Consider the following 22,125-nt stretch of genomic DNA (forward strand, 5'->3'; position numbering starts at 1 on the left):
AATCCTCAACCCCACCCACCCCACCCCCGAGAGACTCTGTTTCAGGAGGTCCAGAGTGGAGCCCAGGAAGCTGCATTTTATTTCAGTGGTGCCCGGGTGATTCTGCCGCAGGGCATCCCAGAACCATGCACATAGGAACCAGTGGCCCAAAAGGCAGATTCTGCCACGGAGCCCCAAGGCTCTGTCCTGTCCCTATCCTGGTCAGCCTTTGGGGCAGGGACTTAGAGGAGGAGGTAGGGGATAGCTGAGGTTACAAGGAGAAGTGAAAAGAGTTGGCCCATGAAAGGGCCAGGTTTGAGTCTTGACCCTCCCACGTCCTGGCTGTGTGACCTCAGACAAGTGACTGAACCTGTCTGAGCCTTTGTTTCCCTTGCATGAGATGGGGCCAATAATACTGAACCAAGAAGACTGTTAACGAGGATTATATCAAATGATGAGTGTAAAGGGCTTAGATCAAGCCTGGCTCTAAGCAGATGCCTAGGAAGCAGTGCTGCTGCCATTAATGTTGTATTTTCTTATTTGACATCTGTGCCCAAGTGCCTGCCTGCTGGTTCAACAGAGCGGGAAGCTGGGGGGAGTCTGCTGGTACAGCTCTCCTGGGATTTTGGCCCCTTCCCACCTGGGGCCCCTGAGATCCTGGAGATGCTGTCCTTGCTGGGCTGCACCGTGGTCGGGTTGTGGAGGTTGGGGTGCATAGTGGGGTGGGAGTGAGAGGCTGGATGGTAGAGGCAACCAGACCAATCCTCTGCGCACAAAGCTGGCCCTCACCCTGGCCCTCTCTCTGCAGTGGGGCTGACTTGCTTGCTGTCAACTCCGATGGGAACATGCCCTATGACCTCTGCGAGGATGAGCCCACCCTGGATGTCATCGAGACGTGCATGGCGTACCAGGGTAAGGGCGGGGCCGCCTGCGGTGAAGTGGGCTTAGTGCGGGGCTGCGGCTCTCTCACATCAGTGCAGCTGAACAAGTTACCTAGCAATGTGCCCACCGCCTGCTCAGTGCTCAGGAACTGGGATGGGGCCCCACAATGGTTGTTACCCATGTGATGGGCAAGATGCGGACACAGAACAACCCTGGAAAACGTGCTGTGCACAAGGGGGGCGTTGCTCTCATCTGTGTCACCCCCCCCCCACACACACACGGGTGGCCTCAGCTGGCCGGGTCTCTTCGTCAGCTGTGACAATTTCAATTCAATAAACATTCACAATAAAGATATATTCCCATTTGGAAAAAATAATACAAAGTCAAGAACATTCGCGGCTGCCTGCTCTGTGCCAGGCACCACACGGGCTGCCAGGGACCCTGGATAAACAAGATGTGGGCTGTCCTCAGCTTACAAATGAGCTTCAGAGAGGAAATGAATGCAGCAGTCAGAGAGATCTGCCCACACTCGCCACCCCAGTGCATACCCCTGAAGGACCTCCTCTTTAGAAATAAATCTCAAGTCCAGACCCTGGACTGCAGTCCAAGGTCCTGCCCGGGCTCTGCGCTTGTGTTTCTTCCCAGGTGGCTGCGGGAACTGCCCTTTTGGCCTGCCCGTTCCCTGGCCCTGGCGCTTTCCTTGTTCACCTGCAGAACTTCCTAACAATTTTTGTGCCAATCTGGTGAATCTATGGACCCTTCTCAGAATAATATTTTTAAATGCAGTTATCAAAGCCATAGGATTATAAAGGAAACCACTTCTATTAAGGTAGAGCTCCCCAAATATTTTTAAATGTGTGAAATAGAAACGTTATTGATTCGTGAAACAATAAGATAACATGATACGAAAATACCTACAGTTTCTGTTGGTGACAGAGTCACAGGCACTGCCAATTCTACTGTGAATTTGGCGTCCGTTCTAATGGAAGGAAATGCTACATTTCATTTAAAGGTTAATGAAAATAAACAGGTCATTCTTTTTCTCTTTCAAGTTTACAGACCTCCCCTGAATTCTATCCAAGAATGCTTGATCTCATGGACCTTTTTTTTCAGAGCAAATCACTCTCTCCTTAAATACCATTAGCAGCTGCTAGTAACACTTAAATTCTTAGCCAGAGATTCAGGCTTGAAAATGTGTTTCTGTGTCCCTCAACCTCGGTTTATTCAGCTCTCCATTCAAAAGTTGTATGCTCAGTAATTCAGTCATTGCCGTAATAAAGATTCATTGAGCATCGTGCCTGGCGCTGCAAACACAGCTGTAGACGAAATAGAAGAAATTAACAGAGACCTGGTCAAATAGAGTGGTCAGGGGAGGCCAGCTGAGGAGGTGGTCCAGGCTGGACCTAAAGGATGAGATGGGCCAGGTATTTGAGCAGTTGGAGACAGGTAGGTGGACGGTAGGGGTGGAAGAACTGTGTGTGTAACAGTAATCAATATTACTACAATGCCGACTGGGTACCAGGCAGGAATGGACCTTGTTTGTGGCCCAACACGTGGTGTTTGTATTCACTGGGCCTGGGAGAAATGATCTCTGAGCATATCTATCTACCCCGTTGACTGGCAGACCCTCGGGGACAGGAGTCATGCTTCCCCAATCTTCCCCCGCTCCCCTCCCCATTGGGTTCTCTGCCTGGGAATGCTGACTCAATGCCCCCTTCCCCACTGCAGGCATCACCCAAGAGAAAATCAATGAGAAGCGGGCAGCTCCTGAGCAGCAGATGATTTCGGACATTCACTGTATGATTGCAGCCGGCCAGGACCTTGACTGGATAGATGCCCAGGGTGCCACACTGGTGAGGAGAGGGGCCAGGCTGGATTGGGCTGGGGGGGGTCAGGACCAGAACCCAGACCAGCTAGAACTGAACCGGGCCAGTGCCGGTGGAGGCCAAGCCTATACAGTTGGGGCCTGTCCATGGCTTTGGACCTCCCCCACCTCTTGGGGCCAGGGGTGCCCCTGGAATGTGGGAAGTTAGTAGAGCGGGGCTCAGCCGCTTTGAGAAGCTGGGGCTGGGAGTCGGGAGCCCTGGGTGGGAGGCTTGGCTCTGCCATTCGCCTCTTCTGTCTCTAAGTTTCTCCTTTACCTCAAGCTCCAGGTGTCCATCCTGAGTTCATTATTTCCGCCTCCTCCTGTGATGTCTCCTGCCTAAGGACTGGTACCCTGTTCATCTGCTCACCCAGGCCATCTTGCTTTGCACTGTTCCCTCTCCTGCCTTAGTGTCCCCTCTCCCACCCCAATGCCTTGCCTCTCTGGCTGTCCCTGACGTTGCCGCAACAACCTCTCCTCTGGGTTCCCTGACTTCAGAGGCCAGACACCACCAGGCACCCATTCATCACCGGTTCACCCATCCATCCATCGGTTCGCCCACCCATCGACGTCCTCTATGCCGCATGCGGTACTAGACCCTGGAGATGGAGAACAATGGAACCTTCTCTCTCTCTCTAATCTGCCTCGTTAGCTCCACTCACCCTTTCAGCTCAAGTGTCAGTGACTTGGGAAACCTTCTTGATCTTTCTTCATAGGCTCTCATAGCATGATACAGCTCAGTATTGCGGAAGGTCTGCTTCTGCAGCCTCTAAACTGAAAATTGGAGCATGGCCTTGGAAGCCCACCCCACCACTCCCAACCCTGCCCATGGCTGGGCCCTGCCCTAGGCTTGTGGTCTGTGTGATTGTGAGGACTCAGGGGTTTCAGAATCTTCAGCTCACCAGGTAGAGCTCAGCAGTACCAAGTTCCCTCACCGTCCCTCAGGCCTGACCTGGTGGCCCAGGTGTGACAACTGGGCTTCTCCTACCTGTTCCTGAGCCCAACCCTCTGCCTCATGCCCTTTTCTTTTCTTTTTTTTTTTAATTTAAAAACTATTTATTTACTTATTTATTTTATAGTTAATTTACGATATTATATTAGTTTTGGGTGTATAACATAGCGTTCCAATATTTTTATAGATTATACTCCAGTTAAAGTTCTGACAAAGCAATAGCCAATATTCCCTGTATTGTACAATATATCTTTGTTGCTTATTTATTTTATACATAATAGTTTGTATCTCTCAATCCTCTACCCCATCTTGCCCCTCCCCCATCCCTCTCAATATTGGGGAGTCTGTTTCTGTTTTGTTATATACATCCACTTGTTTATTTTTTAGATTCCACATATAAGTGATAACATATTTGTCTTTCTCTGTCTGACTTATGTCACTTAAGTGTAATACCCTCTGGGTCCATCCACATGGCTGCAAATGGCAGAATTTCATTCTTTTTTATGGCTGAGTAATATTCCATTGTCTCTATATACCACACCTTCTTTATTCATTCATCTTTGATGGACACTTCGTTTGCTTCCGTATCTTGGCAATTGTAAATAATGCTGCTATGAACACTGGGGTGCATGTATCTTTTCAAATTAGTGTTTTCATTTTCTTTGGATATATACCCAGCAGTGGAATTGCTGGATCATATGGTAGTTCCATTTTTAGGTTAATGCACCTCGTGCCCTTTTCTATGAACAAGGTCCCTGCTCAGATCACCTGCTCAGCCCAGAACTCAAGGATAGAGTCAGGTAGTTGGATTGAGTACTGCTGCATGAACGCTGTATGAAATCATGGCCAGGCTGTATCAGGGAGTTGCCCACCGTAGCTGGAGCTCCTCTGGGTCTGTGGCTCAGTCCTCTAGACACAGCGGTCTGCTCCGCTTGGGCTAGCCTCGTAAGTGGCTCACCCACATGGGCCGGGCACATACTAGGTCTCAGGTCTTCCCAGTAAAGTGGGGAGATGAATAGTACCTTCCTTAAGCATCGTTGGGAGGACTAAATGAGATTCTGCATGTAGGTGCTCAGCACAGAGTCTGTAACTGCTCAATAGATGCTAATGATTAACACATTATTATTATTAACATTAGCACTCTACTGTATATAAAATAGATAAACAACAAGGATCTACTGTATAGCACAGGGAACTATATTCAATATCTTGCAATAACCTATAATGGAGAAGAATCTGAAAAAAAAAAAAATATATATATATGTACGTATGTATAATTGAATGACTTTGCTGTACACCTGAAGCATTGTAAATCAACTGTACTTTAATAAAACAAAAAACCACCAGTATTGCTCTCCCAGTCATACCTTTTTATTCCCAGCCATGTATGTGACCCCACAGCTTGTAATGTCTGGCTGTCCAGCTGTGTGTCATTCCCAACCACTGGCAAGCAGCAGATATTTATAAATCAGATAATGATACCAACTTTCACGTGTGCCTGTACCAGATCACACCCTGAGTTTTTTCTACAAATTAAAAAATAAAGGAAAACCTCTATTTGCCAGAACCTTACAGCAACCTGACCCCAGGATGATGCAGCATCTGGCCATCAGGGCTCTGTTCTGAAGGCCATGCTTTCCCTGTCCCACTGGCCGGGGCTCTGTTGCCCCAGACCTTGGCCCCCCCGAGAGCCCTCTGATTTCCTCCCAGCCTGGCTTCTGCTGGCCTCCTTGGGCTCTCACCTGTCTCCCACCTTGTCTGGGCATTTGGTTTCTCTTTGCCTCGTCTCCTTCTCGCTCCTCCATCCATTCCCACAGTGCATCTTGTCATCACTTATGGCTCTCTAAGGATGTTCATCACTTACTGAGGGTGCGTCACGTGCTAAGTACTTTATGTGTTTTCTGGGAGATTGGGCAAGTGGACAACTGAGGTCTGCAAGGTGGTATCCATCACCAGAGGCCTTAAATGGTGCCAGGTAAGAGAGATGGGGCCTCAACGTGAACTTTCCCTTATTGGATGTATTGGGTATCTATTGCTGCATAACATACTAACACAATACGTAACACCTCAAAACAACAGTAAATATTTATTATCTCACATCGTTTCTGTAGGTCAGGGAATTGGGAGCAGCTTAGCTGGGTGGCCCTGGCATGGAGTCTCTCATGAGGTTACAGTCAAGATGTCAGCCAGGGATGCAGTCATCTGAAGGCTTGACTGGGGCTGGAGGACTCACTTCCAAAGTGGCACACTCACACGGCGGCAAGTTAACACTGGCTGTCGGCAGGAGGCCTCAGTTTCTCATCTCTTAGGCTGTCTCCTTAGGGCTGCTTAAGGGTCCTCACAACATGATGGCTGCCTCCCTCTAGAGTGACTGATGCAAGAGAGCCTAAGGTGGAAGCAGCAATGACTTTTATAATCTCAGAAATCACACACTACCACTTCACCACGTCCTATTTGTTTGAAGTGAGTCACTTGTTCTGGCCCACATTCAAGGAGGGAGGCATTAAGCTTCATCTTTTTTTTTTTTTAATTTTTAAAATTTTATTTTTGGCTGCACTGCGTGGCTTGTGGGATCTTAGTTACCCGACCAGGGATTGAACCCAGGCCCTTGGCAGTGAAAGCGTGGAGTCCTAACCGCTGGACCACAGGGAATTCCCTAAGCTTCATCTTTTAAAGAGAGATGTGTCAAAGAATTTGTAGACATACTTTAAAACCACCCTATTGGACCTCTGAGACCCCTTCTACAGGGCTCGATGCAGAGTAGGGACTCAGTAAATGCTGTCGCCTTAACTATAGGGCTTGAAGACGGGAGAAAGGCTCGCCTGTCTGCTTCACCTTCTAGTTCCATGTTGCAGACTTACTAATGCTCTGTAACATGGCTGGTATTTCCACCGCATTCTATTCCATTCTGCTGGCCCCAAGTATGATCTGGGACTTGGGTCAGGGAACGGGCTCTCCTGCCTCCAGATGAGGGACCAGCCCCATGTGGAATGCTCACGTCTTTCCTCTCCTTCAGCTGCACATAGCTGGAGCCAATGGATACCTGCGGGCAGCCGAGCTCCTCCTGGACCACGGGGTGCGCGTGGATGTGAAGGACTGGGATGGCTGGGAACCCCTGCACGCGGCTGCCTTCTGGGGACAGGTAGTTGTCACCCACAGGGCTGTGAAGGAGGCCATCACAGGGTCAACCTGCTGTCCTTTGGGCTGGAAGTTGGTTCAAAAGAACACAAGACCCACTTAGGGTGTTGGCTACGGTTAGTATGTGGGATATGAAAAGACCTAGGGAGTTTGCAGAAATGATTGACGAGTTGTGTCCTAACAAGACGACAATCCAATTTGCTGGAAAATTCCCCACATTTCTGCCTTGAATAGTTTCTCCATTTGTCTCCCAGATAGAAATCTCGGTGGCTTTCACCATTCCTCTTTAAACACCTGACAGCTCTGGAGTTATAGCTGACTCCTTCTTCTGTCCCTTGGTATGGCCCAGACATGCTGGAGGAGGTGTCAAGCCAATTGCATTTGCCGGGATTCCTGGCTTTAGGGGGCAGAGCCTTCCCTGGGAGTCAGCTTTGCCCCACCATTCTTTGGATCACATCCTAAGAAGCTTTGAACACTCTCTCCACCTCCTAGGCTATCTGAGCCCTGGGCAGGGGGGAACCTTGGCTTCTTCCTGTGTTTCAGATGCAGATGGCAGAGCTATTAGTGTCCCATGGGGCCAGTCTCAGTGCTAGGACGTCCATGGATGAGATGCCAATAGGTAAGTTCAGGACAACACTTGGTACATACATAAGCATTCATCGATTTTTTGATGAATAGAGGATAAATGGTTAAATATATGGTTGGATAGACGGTGGGTTGGTGTGTGGATGGATAGTTGGATGAATGAATAAATTAATGGGTTGTAGATGGATGGATGGATGGATGGATGGATGGATGGATGGATGGATAAGTGGATGAGTGTATGTATGAATGAACAAGAGGATGGGTGGGTAGAGGATGAGTCTATGGATGGAGGACTGGTTCAGCGAATAGGTAGATGGCTGAATGAAAGGATGAGGTGGATTGAGTGGGTAGGGATGTATGATTTCAGCATCTTTTCATAAGTTCTTGCTTGGGCTACATGGGGTACCTGCTTGTTTCTCTTGATACTTTTTGTGGGGAATTAATGACTCCTCTTGGAAGCTATCGAAGGTGTCTGAATCCTTCGGTCGTAACTGGGAATTGGGACTGTACATGGGACGTGGGTTTCCTCTTCTTACACTCCTCTAAGGATTGAGTCGTAGCCCAGGAAATAAGGCTGGCACTGTTTTCTCCCCTCCTCCCATGTCCCAAAAGATGCTGGGAGTTTTCAGTGGGTTGGCGTGGCAGCTCCTCTGGTCTGGAGGGCCCTCAGGGGCCACAACCCCCTGCACTATCCCCCACCATGGGCTCCTTTGCCCCTTCAGACCTGTGTGAAGAGGAAGAGTTCAAGGTACTGCTGTTGGAGCTAAAACACAAGCACGACGTGATCATGAAGTCGCAGTTGAGGCACAAGTCATCCTTGAGCCGGAGGACGTCCAGTGCGGGCAGCCGCGGGTGAGTCAGGGGCAGGGCAGCCGGGGTGCCCGAGGATGCCCCCACCCATGGCGCCTGGATGCAGCCTCTCAGCATCCCCCCACCCCTACTCCCCTTAGGAAGGTGGTGCGTCGAGCCAGCCTGTCGGACAGAACCAACCTGTACAGGAAGGAGTATGAGGGAGAGGCCATACTATGGCAGCAGAGGAGCGCAGCCGACGATCAGCGGACCTCCACCTACAATGGGGACATCAGGGAGACCAGGACAGACCAAGAGAATAAGGACCCGGTGAGTGCCTGCCTCCTGCCTGGCCCCCGTCTTGGTCACTGCCGTGGGAGGGGGACAGGGCCCCAGCCTGGTGTTGCCTCTTCATCTCAGAGCCTTCAGAGGGAGGTCAGCTGGCCAGTGCCCTTAAATTAGCTGGATCCTGTCTGATGTGGGCAGCTACCGTGGTTAATGGGGCAAGCATAGGGTGTGTTCGTGTCAGAGCTGGGAGACTTGCACACAGTAGGGACTCATAATTGCCAGGGAGTGAGTGATCACCATGTGCCTGCTTGGGCTCCAGCAGAAGAGAGATTTAGTTCTGAGCTGCCCAGAACTAGTAGGGCAGCCACCCTGGGAGAGAGGGCACTACAACTTCTTCGGGGGAAATATAACAAGATGTTGAGAATTGTGTTGAGACATCAGGTTGGAAGAAAATTTTTGAAAAATAGTAAGGGGCTGGCAGGACACCTAAGAAGCCGGCTCCAGGAGGAGCCAATGGTCTGGGCATTCAACCACTTTCCTAAGAGGATGCTGTATTAGTTTCTGAGAGCTGCTGTAATGAAAGACTGCAAACTTGGTGGCTTGAAGCAACAGAAATGTATTCTCTCCCAATTCTGGAGGCCAGAGGTCTAAAAATCAAGGTGTCAACAGGGTTGGCTCCTTCTGGGGTCTCAGAAGGGAAATCTGTTCCACGCCTCTCTCCTAGCTTTTTTTTTTTTTTTTTTTCTCCTAGCTTTTGACGGCTCAGGCCTTCCTTGGCTTTTTGCTAGCAGGCCTCCAGTCACTGCCTCTGTCTTGACATGGCGTTCCTTGTATATGTGTGTGTATCTCTGTTTTCTCTTAGAAAGATACCAGTCATTGGATTAGGGCCCACCCTCATCCAGTATGACCTCATCTTTTTTTTTTTTTCTAACATCTTTATTGGAGTATAATTGCTTTACAACGTTGTGTTAGTTTCTGCTGTATAACAAAGTGAATCCGCTATACGTATACATATATCCCCATATCCCCTCCCTCTTGCGTCTCCCTCCCACCCTCCCCATCCCACCCCGCTAGGTCTCATCCAATGTGACCTCATCTTAATTTAACTGATTACACCTGCAAAGACCCTACTTCCAAATAAGGTTACACTCAGAGATGTGGGGTGGGTATGAGTTTTGGGGGGACACTGTTCGACTCAGTACCGATACACTCAGGTCCATGCATGGCTGCAGCCTTGCTGACAGGGGTGAGCAGGTTTGGGACCAGAGCAGAAATGCTGGGGACAAGAAGGAAGAGGCTGACCATACCAGTAGGGGTCTGCCTTTGTGGTTCTTCCATTACACGATGAGCAGTTGAAAACATTTCTAGCAAGTGTTGCTTTGGAGGGATGCAAAATGTCTCAGTGGGGCCCTGCTTCCCTGCGCGAACAGGGAGGTCACATGAGGGCTTGTCTTGCCAGCTGGAGAGAAGGCAAGAGAATCCCCATCAAAGCACTGGCTGGGATGGAGCCGGCACACGTGGAGCTTTTGTCTTCCTTCTTCCCTAAGCTTGGAGGTTGGGAGAGAAAAGAGTTGTAGATCAAAATCGAATCACATTTCAAATGCCTCCCAGCTATGCTTTAATTATTTTTTCTTTGTGATTCATGTGTAACTTGTGTAAAGTACACAAATCTTAAATGAATTTTTCAATAAACTTACAAACACATACCTTCTGATGAAAGTATAGAGCATTTTTGTCATCCCAGAAGGCTCCCATGTTCCCTTTTCCAAGGACTTCTCCCACCCCAAAGGTAGCCACTATTTAACTTGGAGCACTAAAGATTAGTTTTGCACCTGCATCTGCATATGAATGGACCCAGGCAGTCTATGGTCCTTTGTGTTTGGTTTCTTTTTTGGGGGGGATGATATGCGGGCCTCTCCCTTTTGTGACCTCTCCCGTTGCGGAGCACAGGCTCCGGACGCGCAGGCTCAGTGGCCATGGCTCACAGGCCCAGCCTCTCCGTGGCATGTGGGATCTTCCCGGGCCGGGGCACGAACCCGTGTCCCCTGCATCGGCAGGCGGACTCTCAACCACTGCGCCACCAGGGAAGCCCTGTGTTTGGTTTCTTTGTGTCTCCGAGATTCCTCCACGTGGTGGCATTCAGCAGCAGTTCATTCTTTTTCATTGCTCTGTAAATTCTATTATTTACATAGTCTACAATTTATGTGTCCATTCGTCCGTTGGTGGACATTTGGGTTGTTTCCAGCCTGGGCTATTTTGAATAAAGCTGCTGCAGACATCCTTGTGTGTGTCTTTTGATGGACACAAGCACTGTTTTCTGGAGGGTATTTACCAAGGAATGTGGTATGAGTCACGGGGTAGGCGATATGTACCTTTCAGAGATCCCGCCAAGCAGTTTTCTGGAGCAGTTGTACCTGTCTGCTCTCCCTTCAGCAGTGAAGGCGCCTTTCTTGCCAGCTGTTGGGATAGTTAGTTCTTTGCGTGTGAGCCGTCCTGGTGGGGTTGCTGTGTAGCTCAAATTTTTAGTTTGTTTTTCCCTGATGGTGGATGATGTTGAACCTTTTCTTGTGCTTATTGGCCAACTGGTTATCTCTTTGTGCTTCATCTGTTCTTTAGCCCTTTTTTATTGGGCTGTTTATCTTTTCTTTATTGATTCATAGGAGAGACTGAGATTCTTCAAGAAACCCTCAGGGGTTTCCCTCTCCATGCCTGCTCCTTTCCGTGTGTCTATTCGGATCTCACAGGCCCCGGGATTCTCTCAGAAGTGCTCATTGGTGTAGGGTTTCATAAACCATGAGCCCTGTAGGGAAAGGGTGGGGGTACATGGATGCTGGAGACCAGCCTGAGTTAGGTCTGAGTTTGTTGTTGTTGTTAATTTCTGGAGATTCCTCATCAAGGCTCCAGTTTGTCTGGAGTTGAGTGAAAGCAGTCAGATGGGCCACTTGGCCTCAGGGGCTGGGGTTTCAGACCAGGGAGGAGAAGACAGGGTACAGAGATGGCATAGCCAGAAGCAGGCAGTTCTCTCCCAGGTGCTCAGAAGTCCTGTCCCAGGGAAACCGTCAGGGTCCAGGGTCCCTGTCCCAGCCCCAGAGGGAACAAGGAGATCACAGGATACAGCTGCAAAGCTCAAAGCTCCTTCCTTTTTTGTTCCTACTACCTTTCAAGGCCTTAGGTGCTGTCAAGGACGTAATAGTCTATAAGGTAGGGATTCTCAAAGTGTGGTCCCTGGACCAGCAGTGTCAGTGTCACCTGGGAACTTGTTAGAAATGCAGATTCTCAGGCCCCACCCCAGCTGTACCAAATCATAATCCCTGGGGCTGAGGCCCAGCACTCTGTTTTAACCAGCCCTCCAAAGGATTATGATGCATGCATGAATTTGAGAACCACTGATCTAAGGGAGTATTTGCTCAGCCTGACTCCCAAGTCAGGTTTCTGCCAAGGCTCTGTGCTGTTAACCCCCAGGGCTGGCTTGGGTACATAGTTTGGGCAGAGCTGATTCACTGATAGCAGGCACAGCAGTAATAAGACAACCCCGTCTCTTCAACCAGTGGTTCACAATCTTAACTGTAAAAGAAAATCACCTTGGAGTGGTGTTTTGTTTTTGTTTTGAAAAAACCTGATGTCCAGGCTGCAGTCCCAACTGATTAAATCAGAATCTCCAGGCTTGGGGCTCAGGCATTGTATTAATTAATTAATTAATTAATTAATCTTTGGCTGCATTGGGTCTTCATGGTTGCGCACGGGCTTCCTCTAGTTGCGGCGAGCAGGGGCTACTCTTGGCTGCAGTGCGCGGGCTTCTCATTGAGGTGGCTTCACTTGTTGTGGAGCACGGGCACGTGGGCTTCAGTAGTTGTGGCCCGCGGGCTCAGTAGTTGTGGCTCACAGGCTCTAGAGCGCAGGCTCAGTAGTTGTGGTGCACGGGCTTAGTTGCTCTGTGGCATGTGGGATCCTCCTGGACCAGAGATTGAACGCTTGTCACCTGCATTGGCAGGCGGATTCTTAACCACTGCGCCACCAGGGAAGTCCCTATTTATCTATTTAATGAATAGACTTTATGTATTTATTTACCTTTTGACTAGTTTTAGGTTTACAGATAAATAAGTGGGTGGAATTCCCTGGTGGTCCAATGGTTAAGACTCCACGCTTCCACTGCAGGGGTATGGGTTTGATCCCCGGTCGGGTAACTAAGATCCCACACGCTGCGATACAGCCAAAAAAAAAAAAAGAAAAAGAAGTGGGAAGTACAGACAGTTCCAATATACCCTCGTTATCATGCCCCCCTGTTTCCACTATTATTAACCTCTTGCTTTAGTGTAGTATACATGTTATCATTGATGAGCCAATACTGATACATTATATTAACTAAAGTCCATAGTTTCCATTAGGGTTCACTTTTCTGGTTGTACGTTCTATGGATTTTAACAAATATATAATGTCATGTGTCCATCATTAAAGTGTCATACAGAATATTTTCATTGCCCTAAAAATCCCTGATGCTCCCTATTCATCCCTTCCCAACCCCAGGCAATCACTGATCTTTTTACCGTCTCCAAAGTTTTGCCTTTTCCAAAATCATACAGTATGTTGATTGAATCACACAGCATGTTGCTTTTCAGTTCGGCATTGCATGTGTTTAAAATCTCCCAGATGATTCCAATATGCACTCAAGGCTGAGAACGAGTGTCTTCCATCCCTGCTGCTCAAATTATTCGCAGGAACGTGTTAGAAATGCTGAAATTTGGGTCCCAACCCAGACCTAGTGAATCAGAATATACATTTTAACAAGAGCCCCAGGTGACTCATATGCACATGAAAGATTGAGAAGCACTGATTTAGACCATCAAGAATCTGCATCCTCCCATCCCATTTGTCATCAGTTTGCCTGCATAGTTCAGAAGAAGCCACTGAAGAAACAGAAGAAACACACACATAAATGGAAACTTGCTATGGGAAGCATCCCTCTCCTTACCATATTTTAATCTAATTATATATTTCTTGGAGATCTTTCCAAGAAATCAGATTCTTGGAATCACAAGTCAGCACATAGAGACTTCCTTCATTTTTTCCTACCAGCTCCAGAACAGTCTAATACAAGTACTTGCCATAATTTCCCACCTGCCTAATGACGGTTTTCATGCTCCCCTGAGGGAATCTATCTGTGAAACAAAGTCCTGGAAATGGGCATGCTTGTGCAAAGTATATATTTTTCTTAAAAAAATTTTTTTTTTTTTGTGGATGGTGTGACATTGCCCTTCAAAGAAGTTGTGGCAGTTGACACTCCTGTCTACTTCCCACACCCCTGCAAGCACTGAATAATAACAAACTTTAAAAATATTTGTCAGGAATTCTCTGGCAGTCCAGTGGTTAGGACTCTGTGCTTTCACTGCTGAAGGCCCAGGTTTGATCCCTGGTCAGGGAACTGAGATTCCACAAGCCACTCAGTACACTTCCCCGCCAACCAAAAAAAAAAATGTGTTGGGACTTCCATGATGGTCCAGTGGTTAAGAATCCACCTTCTAATGCACGGGACAGAGGTTCGATCCCTGGTCAGGATCCGGGCAACTAAGCCTGTGCGCCACAACTACTGAGCCCGTGTACCACAACAAAGACCCGACGCAGCCAAAAGTAAATAAATGATAAATAAATAAATATTTTTTAAAAATTTGTCAATGTGATGGGTAAAAATGATATTTTGTTGTTTAAATTTTTATGTCATTAACTATTTGTGAGATTGAAAATTTTTCCTACATTTATATGCTATATAGATCTATATTTTGCTGTGATCTGAATATTAATGTCCTTTGCCTGTTTTTTCCGTTGGGTAGTTGGGCTTTTTCAAATGGACTTTTAAGAGCTCTTTATACATTTGGAAATTAGTCCCTTTTCTCTTATAGGTTGTAAATATATTTCTAGTTTTTCATGTGTCTTTTGACTTTGCTATGCTTTATATTTTCGTCACTGTCAGATGAATCTACCTTTTAGTCATAGTTTCTAGGCTGCAGCTACTTTTTAAATTTTTTTTGTGGCACGCGGGCCTCCCACCGCTGCGGCCCCAGACGCGCAGGCCCGGCGGCCACGGCCCATGGGCCCAGCCACTCCGCGGCACGCGGGATCCTCCCGGACCGGGGCACGAACCTGTGTCCCCTGCATCGGCAGGTGGACTCCCAACCACTGCGCCACCAGGGAAGCCCATAGGCTACAGCTACTTTTAAAGCTCTTATTACCCAGGGATTTCTAGGTGTAAAAGATCTCTGGGTAAGAGCGTCTTCCATTTGTAGTGGAGATATACCAGGGGCTAAGAGGAAGGATTACAAGTGACCCAACTAAAATCGACTTACACAAAAAAGAGATGCATTGGCTTATGTAACTGGAAAGTCTGGGGCCAAGTGGATCCAGGGGCTCAAAACGTATCATCAGGATGCAGTCTCTCTCTCTCTCAGTCTCTGTCTCTCTTTCAGTCTTCCTTAGTGCTGGCTTCACAGCCAAGTAGACCCTTTGAAATGGTATCTCCCCAGTACATCATTCTTACCAGCATAGTTCCTACAGAAATAGATCTGCTCTTTCCCAACTTTTCTAGCACAAGTCCCAGGCTTGAGTTTCACTGAACCAATTTCAGTCAGGATCCCACCCCTGAACCAATTCCTGTAGGGAGTTTATTGATTGGCCAGGCCTGGGGTCGTGGTCTTTTGCTGGGAGCAAAGGTGAGAGTGGGTCAACTCTATCAAAACCCATAGATTGGTGAGTTCCCCAAAGGAAAATAGAAGTCTTATTACCCAGGTAGGGAAAACGGATGAGGACAGGCCCAAACAATCATGCTTTCAGCAGAGGCACAAGTGGGGTATGGGTTCAGATCTTCCAGCCAGCTGGTAACGTTGTCCTTCTCACCCTCAAGAACCCCAGGCTGGAGAAGCCCGTGCTGCTCTCCGAGTTTCCTACCAAGATCCCACGAAGTGAAATGGACGTGCCTGTTGAGAACGGCCTCCGGGCTCCGGTCAGCACCTACCAGTATGCGCTGTCCAACGGGGACGTCTGGAAAGTGCATGAGGTGCCGGACTACAACATGGCCTATGGCAACCCTGGCATGGCAGATGCCACCCCGCCCTGGAGTGGCTACAAGGAACAGAGCCCCCAGACGCTTCTGGAGCTGAAGCGGCAGCGGGCTGCTGCCAAGCTGCTCAGCCACCCCTTCCTGAGCACCCATCTGGGTAGCGGCATGGGCAGGACGGGTGAGGGCGGCAGCGAAGGCAAGGCCCCTTTGATCGGAGGCAGAACTTCCCCGTACAGCAGCAATGGGACCTCGGTGTATTACACGGTCACCAGTGGAGACCCCCCACTCTTGAAGTTCAAGGCCCCCATGGAGGAAATGGAGGAGAAGGTCCACGGCTGCTGCCGCATCTCCTAGTCCCTGAGGGATGGAGGGGAGGGATGCTTTGGGGAGAGGGTCCCTGGAATCCAGGCCAGCCCAGCAGCCCTGGCTGGGGAGGCTTCCGAGGGCAGCTGGGGAGAGCTGGGCTCTGCTTTCCAGAGGAACGCTAACCTCACCTCTCAGCCAGCTGCCCATAGCATCACCACTTCCCACGGTTCTGCTTCTTGCCGCACTGTCTGCCATCAAACACAAGGCCCATAGTGGCTTCCTGACTCATCCTGCTGTCAGATTTCGGGAGCGCGGGCTGGGATTCCGGTTCTGTTGTTGGTAAAGGCTTCTCTGGACCAGTACTCACATGTGACATATCAATACACACACACACACACACACACACACACACAATCAACATGTGTAGGGATGACACAGCTGGGCTCATGGGAAGCAGGTGGGACTGAGAATTTGTGGGCTCTTCCCAAGAGGACTGAAGTTAAGACTCAGAGTTTTGTCGCCACTGCCAACATGGCTTTAGCAGGGGAGGAGGCCTGCTAAGCTGATACCTGTCAGCCTGCCCAGAGCCCTACCAGGGTTTGCTATCATCATCCACATCCGGCAGGAACAGGAGGTCCTCTCTGCATCCAGAGGGAGCTATGCGCCCACGTCGGGTGGATGACACGGGCGTAGGCCTGCTCCCCACAGCCTTGCTTGTGCCAAGTGCCAGCTGTGTGAGTGCCCAGGGGCCAAGGTGGAAAACCTGGCTATTCCAATCCTGGAATAATCCAAATCATATTTTGCTCTTGGGTGGAAGCATCAAAAGATGGAGGGGAGAGAGAACAAAGGTAGTGTTTCCAAAAGTGCATTTGCTGAAAGAATTCTTGTAGGCTACAAAGCTTCAGGTTGGGAAGGGGGTCCACTGAATTAGTTTTCTTTCCTGAACAGTATCACGATCACTAGGTTTTACTGACTGGTGTTGGACAAATGAAGCTAAGCGAGAAACTTCAGTTGGAAGGGCTTTTCCAGGGAGAGAGGCGAATTCATGTTGTTAATTTCTGCAGACATCTCTGGTAACCATGACAGAGCCCAGCGCCCTGGCCAACCTTTGTGAATATTCGGCTGATTTCAGTCCAGCCTGTCTCAGCCGGCCCTCCTCAGACGAAGCCATCAGAGTGAGCAGTGGGGGGCTGCCGGGGCCCCTACCTCTCCCAGAGTGAATGCTCAGCACTCCCAGGCCAGCTTTGCATTTTCTGGAATGCTTGGTGAGACGGGTTTGCCAGTTGGCCCTTGTGAGTTCCTGTCTGGCCCAGGAGCTCCCATCCTGCTCCTGCCAGAGTGGTGACAGCCCAAGGCTGAAAATCCAAGGTGCACATGGTCCAACACCCTGCACTGCATTCAGGAGAGCGGTGGTGGGGCTGTAGTTGGGTCTTGCCCAGCTCTACTATTTCATAGCCCCAATCTTTCTGATGCTGCGGAGGGAAGCCTATGAGAGACAGGCTGCCTGCCACCTCTTCACTGCATTCTCTCGTGAGCCCCTTTGAAATTGTTGCCCACGAGTTGGGCGCTGTCCGTGGAATCGGCCAAAACCTTCTGGTATAACTAACGAACTGCAGGTTTGTTTCCTGCTCTGTGCACCCTTTACTTGTCTAAAACTACCTCTTTAGAGCTCTGAAGGGGCCCCTGAGGTCCAGATTCTGGAATTTGGGGGGCAAATCTGGGTTTCCTTTAACCCTTTTCTTTCTGAGCTTATGAGAAATTCTCACCGAGGGACATCTGGGCCAGAGGCTGGGGCTGGAGGAGCCCCCTTGTGCCACAGTCCTAGTAATGAGGTCTGCTGTTTGTCCCAGTCCTCCACTGTGGTCGCCATGGCTCCCATAGCCCAGAGGCAGAGCTGGATCCCAAGGGCCTCGCTGATGCTTTACCAGGAGCAGGGCAGCTGGGTCAGAGAACAGTGCTCCTGGATGCAGGGAGAGTCACAGCACCAGGCCACTCCCACCCCAGCTCCAGGACGGATCCAGTCCAGGGTGGAAAGGCAGGTCAGGCGACTTCAGACAGGTGTGCGTGACACCTGCCACATCCCTGGGGTCTGGGGCTGACTCTCCATCATCTCATCCTATGGCTGGAGCAGGGCAGGGATGATTCAAAACACACATGCCTTTTAGGCTTTAAAATAGTGTTCAGATCAGACTGACACTGAAATTCCTCTTGAGCCCACTTGAGCTGCAAGCTGGGAGGTGCTGAGGGAAGACACACGCTCCTAGGAGAGAGCTGTGTACGTTTTCAGATCTGTTTGCTCAGGGGCCAGAGACTGAAGGTATTTATTGCCCGCTCTGAGCCCTTCTGGCTGTTCCCTCCTTCCTCCTTTGCTTCCTGCCTCCTGGGCCGTTCCTCTCCCACCCAGAAGGCTGGGAATCCCAGCTGATCCCCTGACAGGAGCCAACTGCAGACTCTTGGGCTTTAGCGCGTGTTTTCAGTCGGGGATAAACCATTCCCTTCAAGTACCTGGGGGAACTTTCCCTGTGGGTCTCCTCGGTGTCAAGGGACAAGCTGGGGCCAAAGTCATTCATTTATTCACTCATGTAGTTTATTGAGTAGCTGTGACTCACCAGGCACTGTATTAGGTTCCAGGGATAAAGGAGGAATGAGAGAGTGAGGTCTCATCCTTTGATGATGGTCTTGACCATCCTCATGGTCATGAGCATCAACAGCCCCATTCAGTTCACCTGAGACAGAAAGGCTGCATCCTAGTCCAGCAACCCTTTACTTTTCTGCTCCTAGAATCCCTAGCGTATGAATTTCTTTAGCTGGGAAGCTGCTGACATCACCACCCCTGGATAACATTTGCCACTAAATGGAGATGCTGGATCTTGGGTTCCAGGCAGATACCATCCCAAGTCCACCTGGGACTTTCAAGGATAACTGCCTTTAGGCCAGCATCTTTCAGCCACTGTATAATACCAGTTTGAAGTCAGTGTCTAGAAGAACAAGGAGTCTGGAACTTGTTGCCAAATGCATCTCAGGTTCTTAAGCTCATTGTCTCTTCCTCATTTTTGCTCATTTATTACCTAGTCCTGCCCCACCAACGGATATTGGGAGGAAAAGGAGCTTCTCCTTTAATATCGAAAACTTTCCTCATGAGTCTGCCTCTATTCCTGGCAGGTGTGGATCAAGGAGCAGGGAGAAAGCTGGCAAGGTCGACCAGATGCCCAGCTCCCGCTTAGACCCAGGTCTGGTGGCAGTTCCTGGCAGATGAAAGAAGGCTACTTCTAAAGCCTGTGCCACATAGCTCCCTCTGAGCTCTCGCCCTTGCTCCCACCTTATGCCCCAAACAACTGAAAATTGGTGGCTATCACCAGAGAGTGAGTTTCTGGCCTGAGAGTAGCTCCAGGAAGTTGAGTGCACCCTAAGCCCAGGTCTTCTGAAGACTTCAGGATGTAGTTCTCCATCAAATATGCAGCATTGGTGAAACTGCTCTGTACTGTTTGGTCAATTTCAATAGGCTTAGAAAAGTTAACAAAGCTGTGTCCCCTGTCCTACCCACCAGTTTGCTGGCCTTGTAGTAACATGAGACCATTTTGGTTGTTGGTGTCAGATATCTTTTGATCTTGAGTTCTCCCTTCCACTTGCTTTCCCAGAGCAGAATACTGGGACACTTTCCAGAAGGGCGCTCCTTACGGGATGCCCAGAAGGACTGTATTTAACTCTTGCTGTTGTGGCTTGGGGACAGCCTCCCCTCCCCCAGGGCACATAAGAGCAAAGAGTCATGTGGTCAGTGGGTGACTCCGCAGAAGTGACCGCCTCTGCTAGCAGCTTTCCTCGACAGTCTCTTGTTGGCCAGTTGGCCGGAGGGCCTGCTTCCCATGGGCATTGCAAGTGCCACAGTGCGGGGCCTGGCTCTGTGCACCCAGGAAAAGTCTGTAGACCCACAGCCCTCCGCAATAATTCACCAGACCAGAAGCCACTGATGTACAGAGAACATTTAAGAAAAATGTATTTTATGTGAAAAAAAAAAGTTAAAACTCTGTATACTGTATCAGCAGCTTTGTGTAAAAATGGCAATCAAGAGAGTCTAATATATTTAAAACTTTTTTTAAAAAAAATCCTCGTGGATCTTTGATATTGTATTGAAGTAACTTCCAGGTAGCACCACGCCATGCGGCAGTGGTGAGCCCCATGTTCGAGACTGTGGCTCGACCACATCCCAGAGGGGCGCGCCCCTGGAGTTGCTTCCAGCTGCCAAGGCCTGTGACAGAATTCGCTGTTAAGAGTTTTTAATTAAGATTATTAAATTCCTTTTAATAACACCTGTTTAGTGTGGCTGTGGTCATTGCTATGAGCTCCCTTGAACCCTAATAATTTGAATTCACAAAACGGTAGTGCCTGGGATAAAGGGCAGGGGAGGGTTCCAGGTCCCTGACCCCACCACAGAGGGCTCTCCCAGTTGGCCCCTGAATCAGAGGGAGCTCTGAGGGCTCAGATACGGAGAGGTATCTTTCTAGACTGCAAGAAGGTGAAACCTGGTGAAGTCAAGAAAAGAAGGGTGGTTGGAAATGAGCTTCACTCTGTCAAATGCTTCTTTTGAAATTAACATGGAGCCCTATAATAGCTCATATACCATTTTCCCCCACACTTTCAAATGGTTGTCTGATGACACATTTATACGTAACAGGGCTGCCCTTCTCTTCTATTCTCTTCTTGGAGTGCACTGACCTGTCCTATCCTCTTCCCCCCAAACCACCCCAGTCCTTCTCCTCATACAGTTTATAGTGGGGAAGTAAAATACTACATACTACTTCACATTATTACAACAATTCAGCAGGTGAGACCGTGGTTATTCTCACTTCTGACCTTAGGCAATGGAGAGATTGACAAACTCTATGATTGCACAGCCCTAGACAGTGGTCATTGTTTGCATCACATACAGAAGTTTGTTGGTGTCTTGGAAGAGGATGAAAAAGGATGCTGTCTTGGACCCTTCTGGATGCTGGCTGCCAGAGCAGGGACACATAGAAATCTCCACACTTGGGCTTGAAAAATTTCATAAACAGGCTGGGTATGGGGAGAGAGGGGAAGAACGAAAGTATCATTGTAGCAGCGGACATTCATCCATTTAAAAAAGTATATTGAGGACTTCCCTGGTGGCGCAGTGGTTAAGAATCCGCCTGCCAATGCAGGGGACACAGGTTCGAACCCTGGTCTGGGAAGATCCCACATGCCACGGAGCAACTAAGCCCGTGTGCCACAACTACTGAGCCTGTGCTCTAGAGCCCACGAGCCACAACTACGGAGCCCATGTGCCACAACTACTGAAGCCCACGTGCCTAGAGCCCATGCTCTGCAACAAGAGAAGCCACTGCAATGAGAAGCCCGCGCACCACAACGAAGAGTAGCCCCTACTCACCGCAACTAGAGAAAGCCCGCGTGCAGCAACGAAGACCCAACGCAGCCAAAAATAAAATAAATTTATTTAAAAAAAGTATATTGATACATGATAATGGTAATGTCTCACATTTATGAAGCACTTTACAGTTGTATATATGTCTTCTCATTTACACAAAGAAAATGAGGCCTAAAATTTGGCTATTAGATTTAACACCGTGGAGCTCATGACGATCTTTTTTTTTTTTTAAGATTTTTTTTAATGTGGACCATTTTTAAAGTCGTTATTGAACTGGTTATAACACTGCTTCTGTTTTTTATGTTTCGGTTTTTTTGGCCGTGAGGCATGTGGGTTCCTAGCTCCCCGACCAGGGATCAAACCTGCAACCCCTGCATTGGAAGGCAAGGTCTTAAGCACTGGACTGCCAGGGAAGTCCCTCACAATGATCTTGACAAGAGGTTTTGGTTGGCCAGTGTAGGAATCAGCCTGATTGGACAGGATTCAAGACAGAATGGGAGGAAGACTGGAGATGGCAAGTATAGACAAGTTGTTTGAGGCTTTATGCTATAAAAGTGAGAGTGAAATGGGGAGGAAGCTCTAGAGGGATGTAGGGTCATGAGTGTTGTTTGCAGGATGAAAAATATTACAGCATGTTTGTATGCTGATAGGAATGAACCAGTAAAGCAGGGAAACTAATGATCCAGGAAAGAGGAGGGAATTGCTGGAGAGACATAGGTTAGTAGTAGGGGGATTGGCAACTACTGCCCAAATGGAAGGACTGGCATTAGATAGGCTCACAGACAGCTCATCCCTAGTAACGGAAGGCCCAGTATGTGGGCAGAGATGCAAACAGGTAGGAAGATGTGGTGGGGGCGTGTGGAACTATCTTCCCTGACTGCTATTATTTTCTC

General features: G+C 48.9%; 1 protein-coding gene across 3 annotated transcripts in view; it reads left to right on the forward strand.

Moving 5' to 3' along the window:
* The window catches only part of PPP1R16B (protein phosphatase 1 regulatory subunit 16B), a 135,631-nt gene extending 115,493 nt beyond the window's left edge, over positions 1-20,138 (forward strand). For all 3 annotated transcript variants that reach the window (XM_073792995.1, XM_033841277.2, XM_073792994.1), the window contains exons 5-11: positions 788-891; positions 2,590-2,714; positions 6,694-6,819; positions 7,359-7,434; positions 8,123-8,252; positions 8,351-8,519; positions 15,370-20,138. In XM_073792995.1, coding sequence (XP_073649096.1) covers positions 788-891; positions 2,590-2,714; positions 6,694-6,819; positions 7,359-7,434; positions 8,123-8,252; positions 8,351-8,519; positions 15,370-15,879 — 1,240 coding nt within the window. In that variant the 3' untranslated portion in view covers positions 15,880-20,138. The remainder of the gene's footprint in view (positions 1-787; positions 892-2,589; positions 2,715-6,693; positions 6,820-7,358; positions 7,435-8,122; positions 8,253-8,350; positions 8,520-15,369) is intronic.
* The last annotated feature ends 1,987 nt before the right edge of the window (positions 20,139-22,125 follow it).

Source organism: Tursiops truncatus, chromosome 15 (genome assembly GCF_011762595.2).
Source record: "Tursiops truncatus isolate mTurTru1 chromosome 15, mTurTru1.mat.Y, whole genome shotgun sequence".
NCBI lineage: Eukaryota > Metazoa > Chordata > Mammalia > Artiodactyla > Delphinidae > Tursiops > Tursiops truncatus.